Source organism: Podarcis bocagei (assembly GCF_964188305.1).
Source record: "Podarcis bocagei genome assembly, chromosome: 7".
NCBI lineage: Eukaryota > Metazoa > Chordata > Lepidosauria > Squamata > Lacertidae > Podarcis > Podarcis bocagei.
The window spans coordinates 41,853,803-41,876,987 of NC_138132.1; the positions used below are offsets into that span (position 1 = coordinate 41,853,803).

Genomic DNA, 23,185 nt, shown 5'->3' on the forward strand with positions numbered 1-23,185 from the left:
GAAACACATTTTGGATACGTTTTTATACATAAAAAATCTAGACTCTAGATACCTTGTATATAAAAGTACTTTGGCAAGAGGTGAATTTGTAATGCCAAGGCTGCCTGCAGCCAGTTTAATTAACTGTGGTTTGAACTGCTGTGAGCCAAGTCTGTCTCTGATGATGCATGTAAATTGGGTATGTATTGAACTAGAGTTCCTCAGAAATAAAGCAATGTGTGTTTTTTGGTGTTTTTTATAAAATTTTAAATTTCGTGCTTTTTTAAAAAAATTATTTAATCATTTTTTCAATACAAACAACCACAAAAAACACATACAACAAAAACCACAATAACAGTAGTAACACAATTTAACAATTCAGATTTGAGTACTGATATACCTATAACTACACCTTTTTAACAATAAAGCAATGTTTCTACTAACTGAAATGCCCTTATTTGCTCTAAAGGCAAGCAACAGGGAGATGTTATGCAGCCTGGTATATCCATGCAGTAGAATGAGGTGTTTGATTGTCACTGTAGGCTAGGAATACAATTCCTTGAATGTTCCTTCACGTAAATAAAAAATAAAGAATATCTCATTTCAATTTAATTAATAACTTGTCAGGAGACAGTCTAGCCCAGCCCACAGCTTGCTATGCTAATTTTCTGCCTGCTAGTAGCCCCCCCCCCCCATTTATTTAAATGCAAGGCAGCATTTTAAAATCTTATTCTCTCCCATCTAGTTATGCCACGTGTGTGTGAGAGGGTGGTAGATCTCACTTTGCTGTCTTCAGAGAGTTTGAGACTTTCTCATTCTTCTTGCCTTTATTTTCCACTAAAGTGTATTAACAGTGCCATCTGGTATGGTTTCCAACACTGTTCCTATTCCTCTGCTTATTCCTCAGGATACTCGGACCACTTTCAGGACTCTTTTGAGGGATCATCTTGGAATCTTGGGGGTATTTCTCTTGCACTTTACTCTGCCTTGTTCTCATACTCAGGTTGGGACACCCTCAATTTTGTAACTGAAGAAATAAAACATCCAGAAAGGTAAATGTTTCCTAAAGCTATTTCACCTTTTTCAGTTTGTTTGAAGTATCTCCTAAGAGTCAGTGTAATTAAAAAATCATCTTGAAGTGTGAGAACTTTATTTCTAGCTGAAGAAATATTTTACATGGACATAAACAATTCTCAACCTTGACGCTACAAAGAGTAACTAACAGAATTTTGAACCCTAAGAGACATTTTAAAAAGTTTGACTGGCTGTAGCAAACTGCACATTGTTTCCGATTTGCAGGATTGACAAAGCTGGACAAAGTCAGGGCTGGCCCACCCATGAGACTAGGTGAGGTGACCACCTCAGGGGTGGCAGGATCCATAGGGGCAGCAGGTCTGGCCTCCTAGAAATTCATCATACACTGTTGCTGTTGCTCCTGCTGCCACCACCACCACAGTAGCATCAGTGGCTGCAGTGTGTTCCTTGGAGGCCAGATCTGCTATCTCCTTGGCAGCTCCCCTCCTGGTGCCACCTCTACAGCAGCCTCTTGGAAAATAGGAGGCCCTGCTGGTCTCTTCCTATCCCTAGGGGGGGAATTGTGAGGGTTGCCCTCTGGGGTCTCCTGGGTTCCACACCTGCCCAGAATGATTTAGAGCAGGCCCCTTCCCTTCTGCATCCCACAATGGCCCTTGATCTCCACTTCAACCATTGATTAAGGTTGGTTTGATTCCCTTCTGCCTTGTCTTAGGCCTAGTTCTCATCGATGCAACACTTTGGACTTTTAAATGGGGGCTCATATAACTGAATGACAGCTGCATGCAAAAAGAAGAATATTTGTCTAATGAAAAGATGGTGCCAGGGAAGAGTGTTGTAGCCTTGCCTTTTTCTATGTATAGCACTGTTTTCAGCATGGAGGAACAGTCACGTAAACTTCTCCCTGCGGTGTGAAGTGGTACAGCCCAAACACCTCTGTGAGAAGTAGGCCACAAAAGTAATGAAAATAAGGCATTTTCTTTAGCTTGTTTTTAATAGAACTCCTAGTTCTCATATGAAGCTTTTATCAGTCCAAACATGATTGTAAATACCTGATATCCCAGCAAGGTAAATAAAGTACCACTGGACAGCTAAGTCCAGTCAAAGGCAACTATGGGGTGCAATGCTTATCTCGCTTCAGGCCAAGGGAGCTGGCGTTTGTCCACAGACAGCTTTCTGGGTCAAGTGAACAGCATGATTAAATCACTTCTGGTGCAACGGAACACCATGATGGAAGCCCGAATGTATGGCTGCAGTACCTATTTATTTACTTGCATTGGTGAGCTTTCAAACTGCTAGGTTGGCAGAAGATGGGGCAGAACAACGGGAGCTCACCTTGTTGTGCAGATTCGAACTGCCGACCTTCCGATCAGCAAACCCAAAAGGCTTAGTGGTTTAGACCACAGCACCACCCGCATCCCTTGTGATATCCCAGTAGGTATTAGTCAGGATGAAAAGAGTAACAGCTACTTCTAAGTTGTGTGTTTGTTTTTTATTTTGTTTCATTTAACCAGGAACCTGCCTCTAGCTATTGCTGTTTCTATGCCAATTGTGACAATTATCTACATATTGACCAATATAGCATATTATACAGTGCTGGATATTAATGCTGTGCTTTCTAGTGATGCCGTGGCAGTGGTAAGTCTGATATTGCTATTGTTATGTGTGTTTATGCACTTCACTTTGAGTAAGTTGCATCTTGAGCTGTGCAGCCTTTTTATGATTCAGATGACCCAGTTTCTATATGATCTAGAACTTCTGGGCACTGTTTATGGCCAGACTACCTTTTGATTTCTCCAAACTTGTGTGTATACATCCACGTGAATTGGCGACAGTTATCCAGAATGAAACAAACAACCTTTAAGGATGCAGTTTGGAGGCTTATATAGAGGCTTATATATATGTGAAAATGAACCTTCCCCAAGAATTGTTTTCAGTTGGTTGACTGAAATATAATTTGTGTAAAAATAGTAATGCTAATTGGGAAAATTGATCACTTGCAAGGACTCAGACCAGCGTAGCAATTCATGGAAAACGTTGTCCTATTTATAATAGAAGAGACTCTGCAGAAATGCTGTCACTTTAGGCAAGACTGGAAGTAGTATGCATGTGGGTTGGACATGTAGAAAGTAAAAATGTTCTGGAGACAGTCTGCACCAACAGTGTAACAGAGTGGGTTCTTGGGATCTTACTTCAGGCAAGAGACCCAAGCCAGGTCGGGGTGGGGGGGCATGCATTGCTCTAACCCACTATCTTCCACTCTGACAATGAATGACAGATCCTGTTGCTAAGAACACTACTGGTTTGCAGTTTGGGTAATCGTAGGGTGAAATTGGGGAAACCTACTGGCAACATCCTACTTGCTCCCCCGCCCCCAGACTTCTTATACAGTTTATTCTTTGAATTGCATGAGATGTTTTGCAACTAATGCACAAAAGGTATTTGAAATATATTTTGATTTTATATTCATTACGTTGTTGATCTTTTGACATCTGACCGACTATCGGATTTCTTATCTATTTACTTATGTAGGTATTTAAATGCCTAACATTTTAAGAAATCACTATGGGGCTGATAGGTTACTTCTCTGCTTTCTTTTCAAATAACTCAGTTGTGTTAAAGGTCACTCCAATTACTACAGAATACTATATAGGATATTTACAACTTTTTAATTACATATGCGGGATCAAAGTCTTTTTAGGTCAGCACACTTTACCAAACAAAATTGTTTTTTAAGGGGGAGTTTAGCTGAGTAGTTAAGTTGTTGTGTCTTAGAACAAGCTTTTTAAATTTTTGGTGTTTTGATCATTCTCTTTAGACTAATCTAGCATAGCATCCCAAATGTAAAATTTCCAGGTTCAAATACACAGCCAGAAGCTTCTTGTAATTTGGCCAAGGTGAAATTCATTGGTGTATGTTGCCTATTTGTGATTTTAATCTTTTTAGTTAGAAGGGTTATTGGAGCTTTAAGTAATCAGATTTCATTATTAATCCATTTACTACTTTCTGACTGCAGTTCAGGAGAAGTTGCGCTCCAGAACTTGTCCAACTGTGCATGTATGAAACTGGAATTAGGGACACAGTACTTATCAAAGCCTTTAATATCCAATCAGTCAGTTTCATTGTTATATTCACATACATTTACATTGTTATATAGAACATCTTACACGTTCATGAAATGTACAGTGGTCCCTTGGGTTACAGACATTTCAGGTTACAGACGCTTCAGGTTACAGACTCTGCTAACCCAGAAATAGTACTTCGGATTAAGAACTTTGCTTCAGGGTGAGAACAGAAATTGTGCAGCGGTGGCGCGGCGGCATTGTCATGCCCCATTAGCTAAAGTGGTACCTCAGGTTAAGAACAGTTTCAGGTTAAGAACGGACCTCCAGAACAAATTAAGTTCTTATCCCGAGGTACCACTGTACTATTTAAATAAAACTGATTGAATATTATTAGGAGCTCCTAATAGCATTCACAGCCTCTCTCTTTACTACTACTGTTACTCATTAGGCTTGTTTGAATCACCCAGATTATAGTTAATCCAGTTTATAAATTGTGGTGTTTTCTTTGTGATGATTTCTTTTCAGAATATCTTGCAGAAAGACAAAACCATCTTCACAGAGTGAACAGGTTTTTTAAAAGTTCTTTGGAATTAAACCTGGCAGATTCCCTCATTAATCTACTGTAATCCTTTAAATACTGAATCCTTTAAATACAGAAATGTTGTGCCTAAAGTACTAACCAAATTAAATACCTAATATCTACAGTATATGGGGTTTTATCTAAGGCTAGTCCTATTCAGAGTAGACCCATTGAAGTTAATGGACATGACTACCTTAGTGGCGCTGTGGTCTAAACCACAGAGCCTAGGGCTTGCTGATCAGAAGGCTGGCAGTTCGAATCCCCGTGACGGGGTAAGCTCCCGTTGTTCGGTCCCAGCTCCTGCCAACCCAGCAGTTCGAAAGCACATCAAAGTGCAAATAGATAAATAGGTACCGCTCTGGTGGGAAGGTAAACGGCATTTCCGTGCGCTGCTCTGGTTCGCCAGAAGTGGTTTAGTCATGCTGGCCACATGATCCGGAAGCTGTCTGCGGACAAATGCCGGCTCCCTTGGCCTATAGAGCGAGATGAGTGCCGCAACCCCAGAGTCGTCCGCGACTGGACCTAACGGTCAGGGGTACCTTTACCTTTACCTTAGCTTCATTAATTTAATTGAGTTTACTCTATTGAATACCAACAAGACAGAGGAATGAGTTTCATCTAGACACTGATGAGGAGCTAGAGAATATGACAGAAGGCTTCTTCCACCCCATTTTACATATGCAAAATGAAGGCACAGGCATGCCTTTGTTTCTGCAGCTAGCTGAAATTTGAGGCATGGTTTCCTTTTGAAGTCCTATGCTCAAGCTACTAGAAGGCTGGACTATGGTTTGGCAATCTATAGGCTTGCATATTTTATTTTCATCCTTCCCATCAGATGTGCCAATTTTAGCCCTGATTTCCTTGTTGAATATGCCACTGTGGCATACAAATTGGTGAATTTGGGTTTGTGCTTCACATCTGAAACCAGAACTGGAATGCTCAAGTCTGAGATTTGGCCATTGGTATGACCCAGTCTAATCTCTCTCCATAGTGGATTAAGTGCAGAGGTACTGGTGGCTGCCTGCAAATCATGGTTTAGGTACACATTCCTTGCCCATCTCCCCTTTCAAAATTTGCTTCAAAACATGCGTCTTCAATTTGTGATGGATCCTCCTAAACACACAAATTGCATCAGTGAGTGTGTAACACAAAATCCATGGCTAACACTGGGAATGGAAGAGATGAAGGAAATTGCTCCAGAAAATGAGGAATGTGGAAGTAGTGTATACTTGTGGTTTAGTGGTTTCCAAACCATGGTTCACAGGGAACCAGTATATACCTACAACCCTGTATATTAGCCATCCTATTCCCCATGCAGCACTGCTATTGCCTGCTATTCTGCATTCTCTTTTTGGAGAAAAAGAATGGTACATCATTCCTCAAATGTGGAGCAGAAATGCCACAATAGTAGTGAGATTACAGTAGAAGGTATTTTCACTGGATGATAGAGGAAGAGGAAATATTTAATTATGGAGGCATGACTTGGCTGGTGCTGAGGAAAAGCAATGAAAAATGCAGAGTTGCAGTAAAAATAAGGAAGGTCATCAATGAATTGTAGGTCATTATAAGAGCAGCAACCATAAATTATTTGGGATGTATTTATTGGTAAAGCTTTCAAACAAGTATATTTCTGTCTCCTTATGCTAAAAGCCATCCTTTCCTTAAACAATTTAATTTGGAGCTACTCAGGAGTCAGACTGTTTTATTGCTTTTTTATAATTTGTGATGCAGCATATTTGCCTAGGGCCCTAGGCAGGGCAAAGAAGCAGAATCATTTAGCAATCTAATTTGTTCAAGATTGCCCACAATTCTCTGTACCTTGGACTTTCTAAAACAGTAAATTCAAATTGAATTTATTTCTGAAATTCAATCTAACAGGACTTGAACTTCAGAGCAGGACACATTTTCCACATCTGCTGATGGGTTGTTTACTCTGTTGTACAGACTGGGTACTTTTTTGACCATATATTTTACAAAGAAATCTCTCTGTGTGTGGAGGTTCAACATGTTCTAATTTTTCTCCCTTCCCTCTTACATTAGACATTTGCTGAGCAAGTATTTGGCATGTTCAGTTGGACAATCCCGATTGCTGTTGCCTTGTCCTGCTTTGGTGGACTCAATGCATCTATTTTGGCATCATCTAGGTAAAGTGTCTAATTTAAGTAATCTGTAAGGCTATACCTACCCCAAAGAGAGAGAGGGGTGGGTGGGTGGGGTAGTTACCATTGTATGCTTGGTATAAATTGTACAGGCTTTCTGAAGATGCTCGTGATCTTTATATTCCTGGTTTCAGTGTTTGTCTTCAGGGTTCTTGCTTTTTGGTCCGTCCCCCCTTTAAATCAACAGATGTACTTTGTAACTAGCTGTAACAAAATACTCTGTAACAAACTAGCTGGGATACAGAACTTCACTTCTACAGTTTTAAGAGCATAAACCAGGGGTCAGCAACCTTTTTTCAGCCATGGGCCGGTCCACTGTCCCTCCGACCATGTGGTGGGCCAGACTGCATTTTTTGGGGGGAAATGAACAAATTCCTATGCCCCACAAATAACCCAGAGATGCATTTTAAACAAAAGCACGCATTCTACTCATGTAAAAACACCAGGCAGGCCTCACAAATAACCCAGAGATGCATTTTAAATAAAAAGACACATTCTGCTCATGTAAAGACACTCTGATTCCTGGACCGTCTGTAGGCCAGATTGAGAAGGCGATTGGGCTGCATCTGGCCCCCGGGCTTAGGTTGCCTACCCCTGGCATAAACTGTCACAAAGCTACTCTTTCCTTACATACCTTTTTGACTATTGTTCTTAAATTCATCCTTCTACACAGATAAACATGCCTGTAGTCAGTTATAACAGATTCTATTAAGGGTGCAGTTTCAGGAAAGGAAGCAGCTGTACACAGAGTTAGACCTCAGGCCCATCTAGCTCAGTCTTGTCTTATACTGACTAACAGCAGCTCTCCAGGGTTTCAGATAGGAGTATTTTCCCAGTCCTATTTGGAGATGTTGGGAGTGGAATGTAGGATTGTCTGCATGCAAAGCAGGTTTCTTTCCTTCTGAGCTATGACCTTTCAAAAGAATCTGCTTGAATCTTGCACAGAAGTTTAGAAAAGGACAAAGGAGGAAAATGCAGCTATGAGTTGGGAGGATTGAAGAGGCTGCCCCATGTGCAGAAAACAAAATTGGAACCATTTTCAGGGTGGGTAGGAGGGAAAAGAAACTTGTGGAGACCAAACCCAGTTTCCCTTTGTTTCCAATCTGAAAATAAGCATCATCTGCATGAATGTTGCTGCTCATTCAACCAAGCAAATACATTTGTATAAAAGGGAAGCAAATGATGTCTAGATTCTGTGATGCATGAAATCTTTCATAACGGTTGCAGTCCTAGACTGTCTTGGCTAATGCTTCAGATCAGACTAGTTGAGCATTGGCTTGGATAAAATAAATCACAGGTTGATGTATTAGCTGCTGCTTTTTACTTAATATTAGATATAACTGTCTAATCTGACATCATCATCATCATTATTATTATTGGTAGGCTGTTCTTTGTTGGATCCCGGGAGGGTCATTTGCCTGACCTTTTGTCAATGATCCACATAGGAAGATTTACACCAGTCCCAGCGCTTCTCTTCAATGTAAGTTAACTACTGTAGCTTTTTATACCCCTATAATGGAGTAACTAGATAGACTTTTTAGTTACAGATGTTGCACCTTGTATATTATACCTGATGAAATGTAGAAACTCTGATGCTCCCTCAGTGTGGACAGTGGACAGAGCTAATAGAACATATTAAATTTCTTCATTTTGTAACTCACCCTGTCCCTATAAGTTAGAATTGTAAATTGAAACAACATATTCCTTGCTTAACCTCTTGATATTGAATCTCAGCCCAAATTAGATTACGATTTAATTTATGTGCTGCCTTTCCACAAAGGAAATTGTGTTCAAGAATGCTCACAATATACAGTGATCATAACAGCTGTACTTTAAAATTACCAACAAGCATTTCATTAATAAATGGGGCATGCCATCGGGGGTGGGGGTGGGGGTTAAGCTTGGAGCTGCCAGGGGGTAGATGTTGTATCATTGTGAAGTAGCCACTTAAGAGACCTTTCTGCATGCCTTTGTTTCTCTGAACTGTGCCCATGCAGCACATTCTAAGAATGGGCTGGCTGTGACTGATGGGAGTTGGGAGTCCAAAACATCTGGAGGGCTGCAGGTTTGAGGATGCTGTGTTATGGTGACACTACCAAAAAGATGAGCAAGTGCTAGTAATGACAGAGAATTTTTTTAAAAAATCCCTCTCTTGAGGTTTTCATGGTATTCATCTCCTTTTTCCTAACAGTGTACCATGACTCTCATATACTTGACTGTAGAAGATGTATTCCAGCTTATTAACTACTTCAGCTTCAGCTATTGGTTCTTTGTAGGACTATCAATTGCTGGGCAACTCTACCTCCGTTGGAAGCAACCAGATCGGCACAGGCCACTCAAGGTGAGAATGATATTACACCAATGCGCCGAGATGAGTAGCCTTGCACTGTGTCATTTGTTAAACTTTCTAGGTAGGCAGAAAGTGGTTTCTAGATTGACATAAGGTGGTTTCTGATGAGAATCTTACGCTTGAAGAGAATAAAAAAAGTATAAATTGAAGTGTGACTTGGTTGTTCTTGATTCTAGTTCATTTCCTCTCTTACAGTTGAGCCTGTTTTTCCCAATAGTCTTCTGCATATGCTCAGTATTTCTGGTGGTGGTGCCTCTCTATAGTGACACCATTAATTCCCTGATTGGCATCGGCATTGCACTCTCAGGGATACCAGTATACTTTGTGGGAGTCTCTTTACCCGTTTCCAAAAGACCACCCTTTGTCAGCAAGATTTTAGGTAAGGTACAGTATTTTTTTGGGCGGGGGGGTGGGGTTGTTTTTTTTAATGAATGATTAATAGAAGGATCACATAAGTTGTAATTTCAGAAAACTTTTAAGTGGGTGATAGTCAACATTAAAAGGAAAAGAAAATGGTTGTGTATTTTTTATGCTTATATATAACAAATATTGTTTTGTAGTACTTAGACCTCATTCTAGGAATGTGTTTACCACTGATGCAGCTGCCAGTCTCATTTCAGTAAGCCAGTGATTCTAACTGTTACTGTGTAGGTAGTTACCTGGTTAATTGTTTATTTTACTCTTGGGCAGGTGCTGTCACTCGAGCCACTCAGCTACTTTGCTACTGTGTTCTGACAGAAATGGATACTTTAGAAGAAAAACTAGAAACCAAATCTATATAAAGATGCAAAAGTGACTAAAAAGGTAAAACAAGATGCTCAAGAAATGATGAATTGACAGAAAACTTCACTGGAATCTGGAATTCTTACTAAACTTGGATTCTTGCCAGATCATACTGTGTCATGATCTAGTGTTTGTTATTTTTTTTTATAAACTGTGATTGAAAAGCCAGTCTTCTCAGGCATAGAACTTACTATGATTTTCATCTACAGATTCTAAACTTTTCTTTAATAGTGAAATTGAGTGTTGTATTCTAGAGCTCAGAAATAGGCAGCCCAGCAACAGGCTTGATACAAATTCCAAATGGCTGGAGTTTGAAAGGCACCAATAATTCTCCCAACTTATAAACAGTTCAGCTATTTTGTGTGAAGTAGTCCTTTGTAGATCGACGTTAATGACAAACTATTGCATAAGAGGAGTTGAATTTGTCACTAAAGATCCAGGGACTGGTTCCTTCACCTATAGCACATTGGATGGCAGTTAATGCCCTGAAGCTGCTGTTCTCTCCTTCACATTCAAGTTTAGCTTTTTATTATTAAACAAAGTAAAACTTTTAAGCTTTAGGAAAAGCTGGGAAGTTTTTGTTTTGGGCAATTCAGATTAGAACCCGCACAAGATAATACAAGCTTGCTCCATCATCCATGAATAACATGTAATTGAAGATGGCAATTGTATCTCCTCTGAATCTCCCCTTATCCAGGCCAAACGTACCAAACTGGCCTCATAAGGCTTGGTTTCCAGACCCTTGGCCATCTTGGTTGTCCTCTTGTGCACATCTTCCAGCTTGTCAATATCCTTTAGTCTGATAATTCGGTAAACTGATTCTTAAAGAAGCTGGATGATCTACGGTTATTCTTGCCTTTCTTTCTATGTAAGAATATTTCACTGAACTTTGCTGTACCAAAAATATCAAGGAGCTTTGTATTAGAACTCACTAAAGGACAAAATAGAGAAGCAAGCCTCTCAATTAGTTTGATCTCCCACCCTTTATGGAATTTATGTTTTTAGACTTAATGCTGTTCAATTTGTTTGCATGACTGGTTTACATGCTTGGGGGGGGGGGTGTCAGTTCAGATGGGAATGCTTTGAGATAAAACTAAGGATGCAAGACACTCTGCTATGAAGCTGAAATTCTATGCACTCGTATCTGGACGTATGCTTCACTGAACATAGTAGCACCGATGAGTAATACTCATATCATTGCACTGTTCATCTTTTTTACCTGTTGGTGTTTTAAGCTGGAGAACAGGTTCATTAATGAACCTTTCCTTTTCTTTGGGAGTAATCCAGCAGATGGTAGCATTTGGGACAACAGCCATTACAAGCAGCTGCTGCTGCTGCTGCTGCTGCTACCACCTCCTTGTCCTCTCATGCTGCTTGGGGCCAGCTGCTCAGTTTGGACATGGCAGGAACTGAAACAAGGAACTCCTTCTGCAGCAGCATGCTCACCAAACTGTGCACAGCAACTGCTGCAATCGCCTCTTCTCTCACCTTATGATGTCGGAGTCTGGTTACTAAGTTTAGTGGTGGCAGAGACCACACTGAGCTCCACACCCTCCAGTGGCAGCTACCTGGGCCAGTCTTCCCAGCAACAGTGGTGGTGGGTGTCACCTCTCTCCTTGTGACCCACATGTTTAGTAGCAGCAGGAACCACATCAAAACTTCTCACCAATAGCTTCCTGGGCCAGTGTGCCCAGTAAACAGCTTGTAGTGTAGTTGCAGAAGCAGCTGCTTTCTCTCTCATTCCCAATGTTATCTTCTCAGTGTGTCAGTGGAGTGTGTGTGCCACTAGCAGTCTTAACTTCCAGCAAGAACTGAGACTGGCTGGCTGGGATAATTGCGGGAAGGCACATCACATGTCAGGGGTTGGCTATGGGAGAGTTGCAGAGGGCCTTCCATGCAACCTTGCTAACCTGTCCTGCTCCTGAAGGCAAGTATCCTACAAAGGATAAAGAGGATGTCTGTATTGTCCACCCCCTCCAACCCACCCATTGCTCACCCATCCCTGCCTGCAAATTGCCATACTTACAGGGGTTTCCTAGTGTTAAATAATAGAAATATATGCAATTGCTGAGGCAAAAACCAAAGGGTTTTGTTTAGAAGTCCTTTGTTACACAGTTTCTGGTTACTTCTACATGGCTAGTTGAACAAAACCCTATCTGCATTTGTTAAATAATAAAAATCCCAGAACTTGACATCGTTGTCTAAATATTAGTTTGAATACTGTAGCGCACAGCCCTATAAGAGGGCAACTATATTACTGCAGCTTGAGGAAAAATACTGAAATCTCTCAATTCAGATGTCTTATTTGTTACTAAAGGACTTGAACCTGCATTAATAGGCATGTGATTGTGAAAAAAGTGGGGCTTTCCTGCACTGCAGATTTTAATGGTTTAGTGTCACAGCTGGATTTATAATCTGGTCCATTTATCCAGATATTCCTTTGGTGTTTATTTTTTTACCTGCAGAAAATGTGAGAAGTGCTTTGAAGAAGTTCATTCTTTAGTTTTAACATAATGATTCAAAATGGACAGTAAACCCAAAATTGGAACAACCCATCTATCCTAATGCTTCTTTAGTAGGTTTGAAACTGGAATAAAGCATTTACTTTTATTTTCAATAAACAGTGACCTATTTGAAATTGTAAAAACATAATCCTTAAAAGCACATACTTTTATTTTATTCCCGTGTGTAAATTTGGCATTCCTTTGTAAAGTTTTCTCTAGGTTATTACACTCCCAACATACTGTTAAAAAGATTGCAAAGGATAGCTCCTGATCTGTCCAACTGATTGTTAATAACAATGGCTGCTTTTATATGATGTCAATGTGTGCTGGAACTTTGTGGGAGGAGGATGAAACTTCCACTATGTGGGAATAAAACGGTGAGACTCTGATACGCCTGCTCCTTTTTGTTTGTGAAGAAAACATGTACACTTAACCATACTACTTTGAATGCATACATGTAAGAAAAGTGATATGGGACAGGAAGAATGTCAGTGCTGCTGCAGCAGTGTTGCATATGCTTTTGGTTGAGAATTACAAGAAGGGCAGCAGCAGAACTTGGAAGCATAACCGTGCAGGGATATTTAGACTGTATCTTGAGTGTCATGCAAGTATTTCCACTTAATGTGGAAATGAGGAAGCTGAGGAAGAGGATGTTCCGTCATTTTCATCTCCAGCCACCTACCAACCATCTGGAGGCATAACCCCCACCCCCCACTCCATATTATTTTTAAGACATGCTGCTGTGGGCCTTTGCAGTGCGCTAAGGCTAGCGTTGTTTTGTGTAGGTTGGTTTTATTTATTATTTAGTCTGGTAAAGCTGGTTTTGCTCCGTCCTTGTTTGTTTATTTCTAATACTGAATTTACCCCATGTTTAGTTGAAATGTTTTAGTGTTACTTGAATTTTGCTTTGTACTCTCCCCCCCATCCCCCCATCCAAAGTTTAATTGTAGAAAAGCAGCACATGGAGAGCTCCATGCTCAAGCCTTTCTGAAAAAAGGAACTCCAACAGATTTTTTAAAAAATGCTTCTTTGTACCTTTCTTACTACATGAGAGCAATGGGAACTGCAGTTAATTAGGAGCCTGATCCAGTTGGTTACAGATACAGTAGTTACATACATCCAGATACAGATCTCTGTGTGTAACAGAAACTTGGATGAGTTCTGTTGTTGTTCATGTTTATATTGGTATCATGGCAACATACACAATCATCCCATTTTATTCTCATAGCAAGCCTACAAGATACGCTTTATACAGAAGCTCAGCAACACCTATTGTAGTGCACTGGTCCTCTTGTACTGGTATTTGAGTGGTGAGAAAACATGGTATTACTAAAATTTCTGTTGCTTGCCGCAACAGGGGAAAAACCCTTCACTGTCTAGGAATTATTAGTAAAAGCACTGAAAGCACAGTAAATTGGTACTATTTTTTGATCCAACCCAGCAAAGGAGGTATGTGTGAAAACTCAAGACCTCTAGGGCCCATCTTCACCTGCATCACAATGAAAATGTGGTAGGACTTGAAGCAAGACCAACATTTAAATCCCTGTTGAACAACAGAGCAGTGGACCAGCTCCTTCCAGGGGCCTGTAAACTCATTTAGAATAAGCCATCTTCTCACCTCAATAACTCAGAACATAATGACCCTGGTTTTTCAGGATTCAACTTCAGTTTATTGTCCTGCAACCAGCCTACCACCACCTCTAAGCCCTGGGTCAAGCATCTGCCTTTTCTGAATCAGATGGAAGAGAGATAGAGCTGGGTGTTACCACATATTCGTGACTCCAAAACTCTTGATGACTTGTCAACAATGTCATGTTAGGTTCTGGAGCTAGATGGAACTGGATCCAGATACAGTGGTACCTCAGGATGTGAACGGGATCCGTTCCGGAGCCCCGTTTGCATCCTGAAGCAAACGCAACCTGCGGCTGTGTGTCTGTGCGTGTCGCCACTTTCGCACATGCGTGTGATGTCATTTTGACCATCTGCGCATGCATGAGTGGCGAAACCCGGAAGTAACACGTTCCGTTACTTCTAGGTTGCTGCAAAGCGCAACCTGAAAGCACTCAACTTCAACCCAAGGTATGACTGTAACCTGTTCTCACAAAACATACCTGAATATGGACTGCCGCCACCCATTCAAGCACTTTTGCTCTAAAAAGGGATATTTGCCACCAGGCAATAATTATTAAAACCCAGACCCTACTGAAGGAATGCAATACTGTTTCCCTCAAGGTAGCTGGAACTCCCCAGTCAAACCCAATGCAGCTCATCTTCACCTTACTAGAAAGAAAAACAAGACAAGGAGTCAAACTGTCGGTGTTGTCTACAAACTTCAGAAAACTTACCAAACAGTACAGTAATACATTTCACTGGATTACCAGCAAACTATCTACTTAAAAATACCTACTGGTAAGGGCCATGTCAGAGGGGAAAAAATCAGTCAAAGAAACTATTCAACAAAAGCTGCCTTTTATTTGTATATTAAAGTCAATAGGAACGCCATACTACTCGGTAATCCAATCATACTAAAGTGCAAAGATCAACAATTCACAGAATGAGTAATGGTCTCCTGTCTATGGCAGAAGCTCCATTTATGGCAAGAGATTGAGACCTTGAAAGAGTTGTTCAGAATACATATTTGCTATCTCCATTTTTTCTGCATTTCCAGTTTTACAGTTTTACCTGAAAAAATAAAACATTTCTCATAGATAGGAATTTCTTCTTACTTAACTTCAAAGATTCCAACATAGTAAAAACTGATATCCATCAAGTTCAGAGATGCCCTACCCACATAGTGTACCATATTATGGAGACAACAGCTGCAAGAATAAGGATTAGATTACTCAATTTTAGATACATAATTTAAAGTCTCTTGTTTACCCTTGAACAACCAGTGACACTCAGGCTTCCATAAGCACTGCAGCATCCACTGTACATAAGCGGCACGACGTATGTCATGAACTTCCAAATTCACACATAATTAATGTCTTCTGAGCACTAAGGTTCCAGTGTCTACTCGGAATCCAGCTCCTGCAACCCATCATACTCGAATTCCAACAATACATCAGACTGATATTTTTCCCATGTTCTCCTGATATATCCATTATCTTCATCACTGATGCTTCCATGCTCTGATTCTAGGAGGAAAAAATAATTTGGAAACGTGGGAAAGATTTTACAGGATACAATGATGCTTAGGTTTGCAGTTCTGCCAATGCCCCAGGCACTATATTTTCCTCTATTTGCTTATTGTCTCAGATTGCTCATCATCTCGCCATCCATTTCCCAGTTCAAAGTAATTAGAGAAGTGATGGGTCATATTAGACCCATCAAGGTTTTTATATGTGGGCTACTCATTCTCAGGGTAAAACCATAGTTGGTTTCACTTGAGTCTTCTGACACCTAGTTTGGGAGTAATGGGAGTAAAATTAATGGTTAACGCTAACAATTAAAGTGAAACTGCTGACTGGCTTGCCCATCACATCAAATACCTTCATCTTCCCCAGGGAGGAACTCATCTTCATCTGGGTAGTCATTTCGCCAATTGTTCTCATTGTTCTCATCATCCTCATCATCATATATTTCTTCGGCAATGTGATTTTCATCCACCTGCATGTTAAAATTGAAAAGCATTTTCAGAGATGAAAGTCTCCACTGCAACTCACTTGCTAAGCATCAACTAATGCAAAAGTTAGCCATCAGAAATGAAAAGCGATGGATTCCATAAACACCACCACCCCGCTCTAGGTGTTGTTAGACCTATATGGCCTATGGTCAGATATGTTCCCCTATCCTTGCTGAAACCTGTTTTGTTTATGCCTATTAAGTGTGTGTGTATGTGTAAAAACCTTTATGCCTTTGAGCAGTTAGCAAATACAGCTTGTGTTTTGCAAGCACGGACAACCTTCCTGAATCTAAGGATTATTCAAGAATGTGAATGAGCAAATCTCACACTGTTCCCTTCTGCCTTATTTGTGACTTGCCAAAAAGTAAAAGTGTTTCTGTCCTCCACTTCAAATGGACCCTTTCCCAGTGAAATTTATAAAACATTCTGATTTATCCAATTTATTTCAGTTTTATCTAATAAACAGTGTTTGGGAGTTTATTTCAGTTATCAGTCGTAATAATAAATAATAAAATTTTATTTATATCCCGCCTAACCCATTTGGATATTCTTGTAAGTCAGTCAAACTAAACCTTGTCTTTAAATGTGATTAGCAATTAAAAATGCTCCCATATATTTGCTTTTATGCTCTGATGTTGACCTAAATTCACAGTAGGTTCTCATTCTCTTCTTTAGTTCCCTTTGTCACTTATTTGACATTCTTTTCCATTTGCTTACCAGTTCACAATCCTGGGTGTAGGGCTGAACAGACAGTATGTTCTCAATCCAGCATGGAGATGCTGTTTCCATGCAGTAGATGTCATAAACATATTCCTCCTTTAAATTATGCTCTGCTTCTTTACTGTCCGTTATGGTTAAACTCTCACGAATCATTTCAACAGCATTACAGAGAATGGCATCTGAACCCGGTTTCTGTTAGATAGAACACAAGTGTTATAAGCATCTCACTATAAACAGCTAAAAGATAAACTAATATGTGACTTTCAAATTGCTGGTTGAAACCCTTTCAATAATAATAGTTACCTCCTGTTAAATGCAAAAGCAAAATGCAAATTTAACTTGACTATATTGTGCTGGGGGAAGGAGGAGGATACAAACCGCTTGTTTAAAAATGCATGTTCAAAAATATCTGTCTCCCACCATTCTGCCTCTTACTCATTTAAAAGCATCAATAAGTAGACATAGTCTTGGTGTAACTAGAACACACTGGGCAGTGGATACTTTTTTACTAAAATCTCAAACAATAATAGAAGGTAAATGTGACAAATTATAATAATCTATCTAGAATTTTGTTCATTTGATGTTCTCAGCTAGAGCTGTAAAAGGGCACTAAGGAACAGGCTACTTTGTTTTCTGTTTAGAATACTTAGAATCATAGAATCATAGAGTTGGAAGAGACCACAAGGGCCATCGAGTCCAACCCCCTGCCAAGCAGGAAACACCATCAGAGCACTCCTGACATATGGTTGTCAAGCCTCTGCTTAAAGACCTCCAAAGAAGGAGACTCCACCACACTCCTTGGCAGCAAATTCCACTGTCGAACAGCTCTTACTGTCAGGAAGTTCTTCCTAATGTTTAGGTGGAATCTTCTTACTTGTAGTTTGGATCCATTGCTCCGTGTCCGCTTCCCTGGAGCAGCAGAAAACAACCTTTCTCCCTCCTCTATGTGACATCCTTTTATATATTTGAACATGGCTATCATATCACCCCTTAACCTGTATCCTGGAGACTCTCAACGCACTTAAGAAAATATAGTAACATCTTCTCAGGAAGAGAAATAACATGGTATCCATATTGTGCCAAGATTATTCTGGCAGCATTCCCTGCCCTGATGTTGCTCTTGTCTACTTATCAAAGCCCACTGACGTCTTCTGCTGCAAGGGAATGGGGTTAAGCAGATGGAAATGTGCTCAGCCTATGATGGAAGCAAGTGTAAGGTTTACTAATCCACACTGTCTAATGGTTTCCTATAAGTCAGACTTTGTTAACATAAATAACATTTGTCGTTTAATGTCTATTGAAAAGATTTTAAAAGACACATGGTGCCTGTCCCCCTTTTTTTTTCTACTCACCTAGCAATTAGGCTTTCTTTACCACACCACCACCACCCCTCCACCAAAATATACACAACAGGGAGGCCCTTTAGACCCTACTGTTTTGTGTTTTGCATTACTTCGCTGTATCAATGTATATACCTGCAAACTGAGGGTTAAATTTCACACAATACACTAAAACAGTGGTACCTCGGGTTAAGAACTTAATTCATTCTGGAGGTCTGTTTTTAACCCGAGGTAATATTTCTGGGTTAGCGGTGTCTGTAACCTGAAGCGTATGTAACCCGAGGTACCACTGTACCTATTTCTGAAAGGTGCTAGAAGTTATGCTATTCTGCACTGCATCCAACTGCTGACATCTAGTGGTCAACAAGGACTTTACACATTAAGAAACAACTATGACTTCAGGTTACTCAACTTCAAAAGAATGAATCATGAGTGCACTCTTAAGTGTGCTCTTGATTCTTCTCAGCACAGCTTAAATTGAAGCTGTAGCTGTAAAGGAAGAATATGCGTACTTAGAATGTATATTGAGAATATACTTAGAAGTGTTACTTAGAATAAGAAGTGTACGTAGAATGAGCTCTAAGGTTCCTCCCCTGTTTTAGTTGAACTTTCCTGTGCCCGACACCATAGATCAGATGTCAAGCCTGTCACAACTGGGTCAGCTGAAAGTTCCCCATCATATTATAGCTCAATACTGTCAATATTGATTGGCAACAGCTCTCCAAGGATTGAATTTGGGACTTTTTGAATGCAAAGCACATGCTCTACAGCTAAGCTGTGGGCCCTTCATACACACCAAAAGCAACAGGCTATGTACCCAAACAACCCTCACATGTTTAATTGGAAACTGTTTTTGAAACATGAATTAGCAGGTGATTTTAGCTTCAAAAATTGAGCACCCAGAGACTTATGCAAACAGTCTAATACACAGTTACATTGCCAACAAATACACCTGCAAGTAGCATCCTTTTTGTCACTGTCTTGAAATTATTTGCCTCTCCCAACTAGATTGCGAATTGTGCTAGTCAAAACCACTGGAAAGCATATTAAAAATGCTTGCTTATAAACTTCTCAAATTACTAGACATAAAGATTCAATTCAGATTTCAGGCTAAACAATGATTTAGAAACCCTAAACTATGGTTTGGTGTATTGACTGAACAGAAAACCTTTATTTGAGATTGGCTGGTAAAATACAATCAAGTGTCGTGTTTTAGATTTAGGTTTGCTAACCAGAGTTCATGTATGGTTTATCATAATGTTTGCTTCCCCTCCAGGGACCAATTTACCTTGACAGTGGAATGCTAAGCAGAGAAACTGAAAGCAGAGAAGAAACTCAAAACTCTGGTTTACTTATTTAATTTGGAATAAATCAAGCTATGGTTTGGATTCTAAACTATCACTAGCAGTGAACTACAGTCAATTGAACTAGATGATTTTCAAGGTGCTTTCCTATTATGATTCAATTCAAGGTTTGGTGTGATGTCTGAATAGAGTTCGCATTTTTGTATAAACTGCTGTCTTGCTATATTTTAATCCAGAAACGTGACCATTCAGGACTCAATACCAACCTGTAAGTGTGCAGCTGACATACCAGTATCCTTTTCTACATCCTCTTCTTGTTCAATATCAAACAACTGAAATTTTCCACAGGAGTCTGCAATACCATGGCTTTCTTCATGTGTAGTGTCCTTTTTTGCTCCAGAGACCAAATGGTTGCTTTTATTCAACTCCTCCCCATTCGCAGGAAGTACTTCACTTTCTCCAGAGAAATTTGGTCGGTGGCTGGCGATTAGACGGTAGCGGCTTTCCTGTCTGCTGGCATACTTGGAAGAACGAAGGTCCTGAATTACTCTCTGGGCACTTCCCAGCGAAGGTCGCAAGAGTTGAGCTGATTTGCTTTTGGTAATGGCTTCTTTTACATACTTCTCAACAGGCTCATCCTGAACAAAGCAAAAATGCAACTTCAATTCATGCCTTAAACGCTTGTTATTTTAAAGAACTAATCTACAGCCATAATAAGCAATACACAAACACAAAGAAGACTGTTTGCTTGCTCAGAGCCCAGTTGCTGTGTAGGGAAATGAATATATACAAAACAAAGATAACAGGTAAACAATTCTGTATATTCTGCCAGCATAATCACTAGAGAAACATACCTATCTAATTCCAATGCACAGTATATCTTCTCTATGCAACATGGGGACAATTTGTGCAAAGAAAGCCTGGCTACAAATGACTACATCACAGACTTTGGGAGCCAAAATCCATGTTGTATACAAACCTGTATGTACAGTGTTGCTCCAATAGCTCAGTTTTAAAAGGAAAAAAGAATACATTGGGCAAGTGCTTTTTAGAGGGGAAATTGAGAGCAGAGAAATAGTGCAATGTGTGGATTAACCCTTTCCCTGCCACTTTCTCAGAATCATCAGATTACATTTCTTCCAAGAACCGGATTAAAGAAGGATGTACAGTTGAATGGTAGAGATTTACCTCTTAATTCCTTACTCATTTCTAAAGCTAAAGTTTGGGACATAGCAGGAAGTCTAGCAACATTGATGTCTACTAGGGCAACCCTATGCATGTCATCTCCAAGCAAACCCCACCAAGCTCAATGGTACTTACATCCCCAAGTAAGTGTGAGCAGAGGACTACTGCTATGATGGCCATGTGCCCTAGTTTACAGAGGACAGTTCTCTACCTGAAGCACTGTCAGCAGACAGACAGAGGTCCAAGACCAGTTTAAAGATAAAGTAATAAGGCAGAGCAGAAGCAGGAGGTAGTGGTCCATCAATAGTTAGTACCTGGACAACATATTAAGCAGATACACAGGGCACCTGGTTACCATTTCCCCCATTATGCGAAGATGTATTTCTATTCAAATTACAGTAATTATTTCCAAATTTGCAACTATACCTATAAATTAACACATGTATGCAGATTTTATGCAGATCAATGCCCTCTGCTTTGGCAAGATGTTAAGCAGCCATCCCAGTCACACCCTGATTCTCTTCCTGCACAATCCTACTCAAAAGCAACTCCAGGTGAGCTAACATAGCAGAACAACGGGTTACCAACCTTTACCTGGTCACCTGAGGAAACATGCTTGCATTGAGAAAACATGTATTAACACAGGTGGGGGAACTTGTGACCCCCCAGATATTGTTGGGCTCCCAACTCCCATCAGCCCCCACAGTCAGTATGGCCAGTGGGGTCATATGATGGGAGTTGTAGACCAGCAGCACCCAGATGGTCACACAAATTCCCCACCCCGATGCACAGGATTGTAAAGCACTTCAACATGTATTAAATCTTAGTGTTGAAGAATTATAATCAAATTAATACAGTGGGTCTTCTTTTCTTTTTCACACAAGAACAAACAACAAATTAAACATACTCTCAAAACAAATTTGGGTTGTTACATTCACAATCCCTGAAAAGTATTATTTGGAGGGGAGCAGTAACATTCTTTCCCTAAAATTTAATCATTTTTGTATCACCTAACACCTTAAATGTTTGAGAGATATATATACAAACAAAGAATGGCTTGCCTGTTTGGCATCAGATGGTCCTTAAAAGAAAGAAAAAAGTGATGCAGAGTGAAGGAATGGTTATTAGAGAGATGTCAACAATACTATTAATAATGAGTTCATGATTCCACAAAAGCACAATGAAATACTCAATAATAAGTCCTGGAATACAATCACAGAGTTGGAAAGGACCAGGGGGATCATCATCTAGTCCAACCCCCTGCAATGTAGGAATATTTTTGCCTAATGTGGTACTTAAACCCACAGCCCTGAGATTAAGACTCCCACGTTCTACCAACTGAGCTATCCTAGGTGCTAAAATCATACTTTGCAGGAACCTGCCAGCTATAAGCATGTCCTTTGACACGAGTCCTGAAAAACCACCATGTAGCTGCACAATCCATAGGTATGGCTTTGCCCCAGGAAACTCGTAGGAGTCTTGCTTTTGAGTAGAACTATACATGACCGCGTTGTTAACTTCACCGCACATGATCTTTATTTTATTTTAGCTACTTTTGATGCCTTTGCCTGAGGCCTATCTTATTGTTTCTGTGAGTAAAAAGAATTGGATAACTACGACGACCGACAGGCCCAAACAAGCCCAGGCCAGAGCACCGAGTCCTGTTCAACCGCACCTCCGAGGCTACGGTGGCCACCAGCTTGAAAAGATTCTTCTCCACTTCATCCCCGCCCGGTGTGGCAGCGCCTTCCTCCGTCCGCAGCCGCTTACAGGCCAACACCAACGCTTCGGCCGGCACAGCCCCGCCGCGCTTCCTCTTGACGCGCAGCACCGCTGCGCGCTCCATGGCAACCCGGCCAGGCCGCGCCGCTCGCAGGGGATGACGGGAAGGAGAGTGAGAAAAGATAGGCGCTGCTTCTCCTTTTCTCTACGCGTATCCGAACCTCCTTCGTTTACGTCACAGCCTCTTGACTCGTGCTCGTCGCTCCGCCTCCCGGATGACGCAAAGGTAGCGTTCATCCCGAGGGCCCAGTCTTCATGGTTGTCAAGTAAAACGCGTGGTTCCATCCGCGGGACAAGAAGTGTGGAATCGTTTTATTTGAGTAGAATTAATTAACAAATAGCAAAAATAATAGTCAGAGAGGTTAGTGAGCTTCATGGCCGTTATGTCGTAACATTACATTGTACCTGACATTATGTTATATAAATCTTACATTGATACTAGTTCTCTCCCGCTTTTCAGTGGAGAACTATCATGGTAACAAACGCCAGAAATAAAAGGGATATTTGCATAGCACGACGAATTTCCGTACCAAAACCAAGTATAACCTATCAATATTACAAGCTTCCAGCCAACGCAAACGAGTTCACGCTATCCTGAATCTTATTTCCCTAGTGCATTATAAAGAGAATCCGTTTCTCCATCAAAAGGGTTCTTTTTCATGCATATCGATTGATTATATTTCCACTGTACTTGTTATATTCTTTTTCGCTGCAGTTCTTGAGCTTTTTAAAAAATGAGGGATGTACATTTAAAATATTTATTCTGTATTCCATTTA

General features: G+C 40.4%; 2 protein-coding genes across 7 annotated transcripts in view; one reads left to right on the top strand and one right to left on the bottom strand.

Annotated features, from left to right (window-relative positions):
• SLC7A6 (solute carrier family 7 member 6) overlaps positions 1–12,841 on the top strand; it is a 31,217-nt gene extending 18,376 nt beyond the window's left edge. For all 6 annotated transcript variants that reach the window (XM_081200841.1, XM_081200839.1, XM_081200837.1 and 3 more), the window contains 7 exons: positions 887–1,031; positions 2,526–2,649; positions 6,697–6,800; positions 8,199–8,295; positions 9,007–9,156; positions 9,361–9,544; positions 9,856–12,841. In XM_081200841.1, the coding sequence (XP_081056967.1) occupies positions 887–1,031; positions 2,526–2,649; positions 6,697–6,800; positions 8,199–8,295; positions 9,007–9,156; positions 9,361–9,544; positions 9,856–9,947 (896 nt within the window). In that variant the 3' untranslated portion in view covers positions 9,948–12,841. The remainder of the gene's footprint in view (positions 1–886; positions 1,032–2,525; positions 2,650–6,696; positions 6,801–8,198; positions 8,296–9,006; positions 9,157–9,360; positions 9,545–9,855) is intronic.
• Positions 12,842–14,904: 2,063 nt separating this feature from the next.
• SLC7A6OS (solute carrier family 7 member 6 opposite strand) lies at positions 14,905–22,520 on the bottom strand. Its single transcript, XM_081200885.1, has 5 exons — positions 22,302–22,520; positions 19,708–20,079; positions 16,795–16,989; positions 15,944–16,061; positions 14,905–15,589 (listed from the first exon to the last, which is right to left on the bottom strand). The coding sequence occupies exons 1-5, from the start codon at positions 22,470–22,472 to the stop codon at positions 15,465–15,467; spliced, it is 981 nt and encodes a 326-aa protein (XP_081057011.1). The 5' UTR covers positions 22,473–22,520; the 3' UTR covers positions 14,905–15,464.
• Between the last annotated feature and the right edge of the window lie 665 nt (positions 22,521–23,185).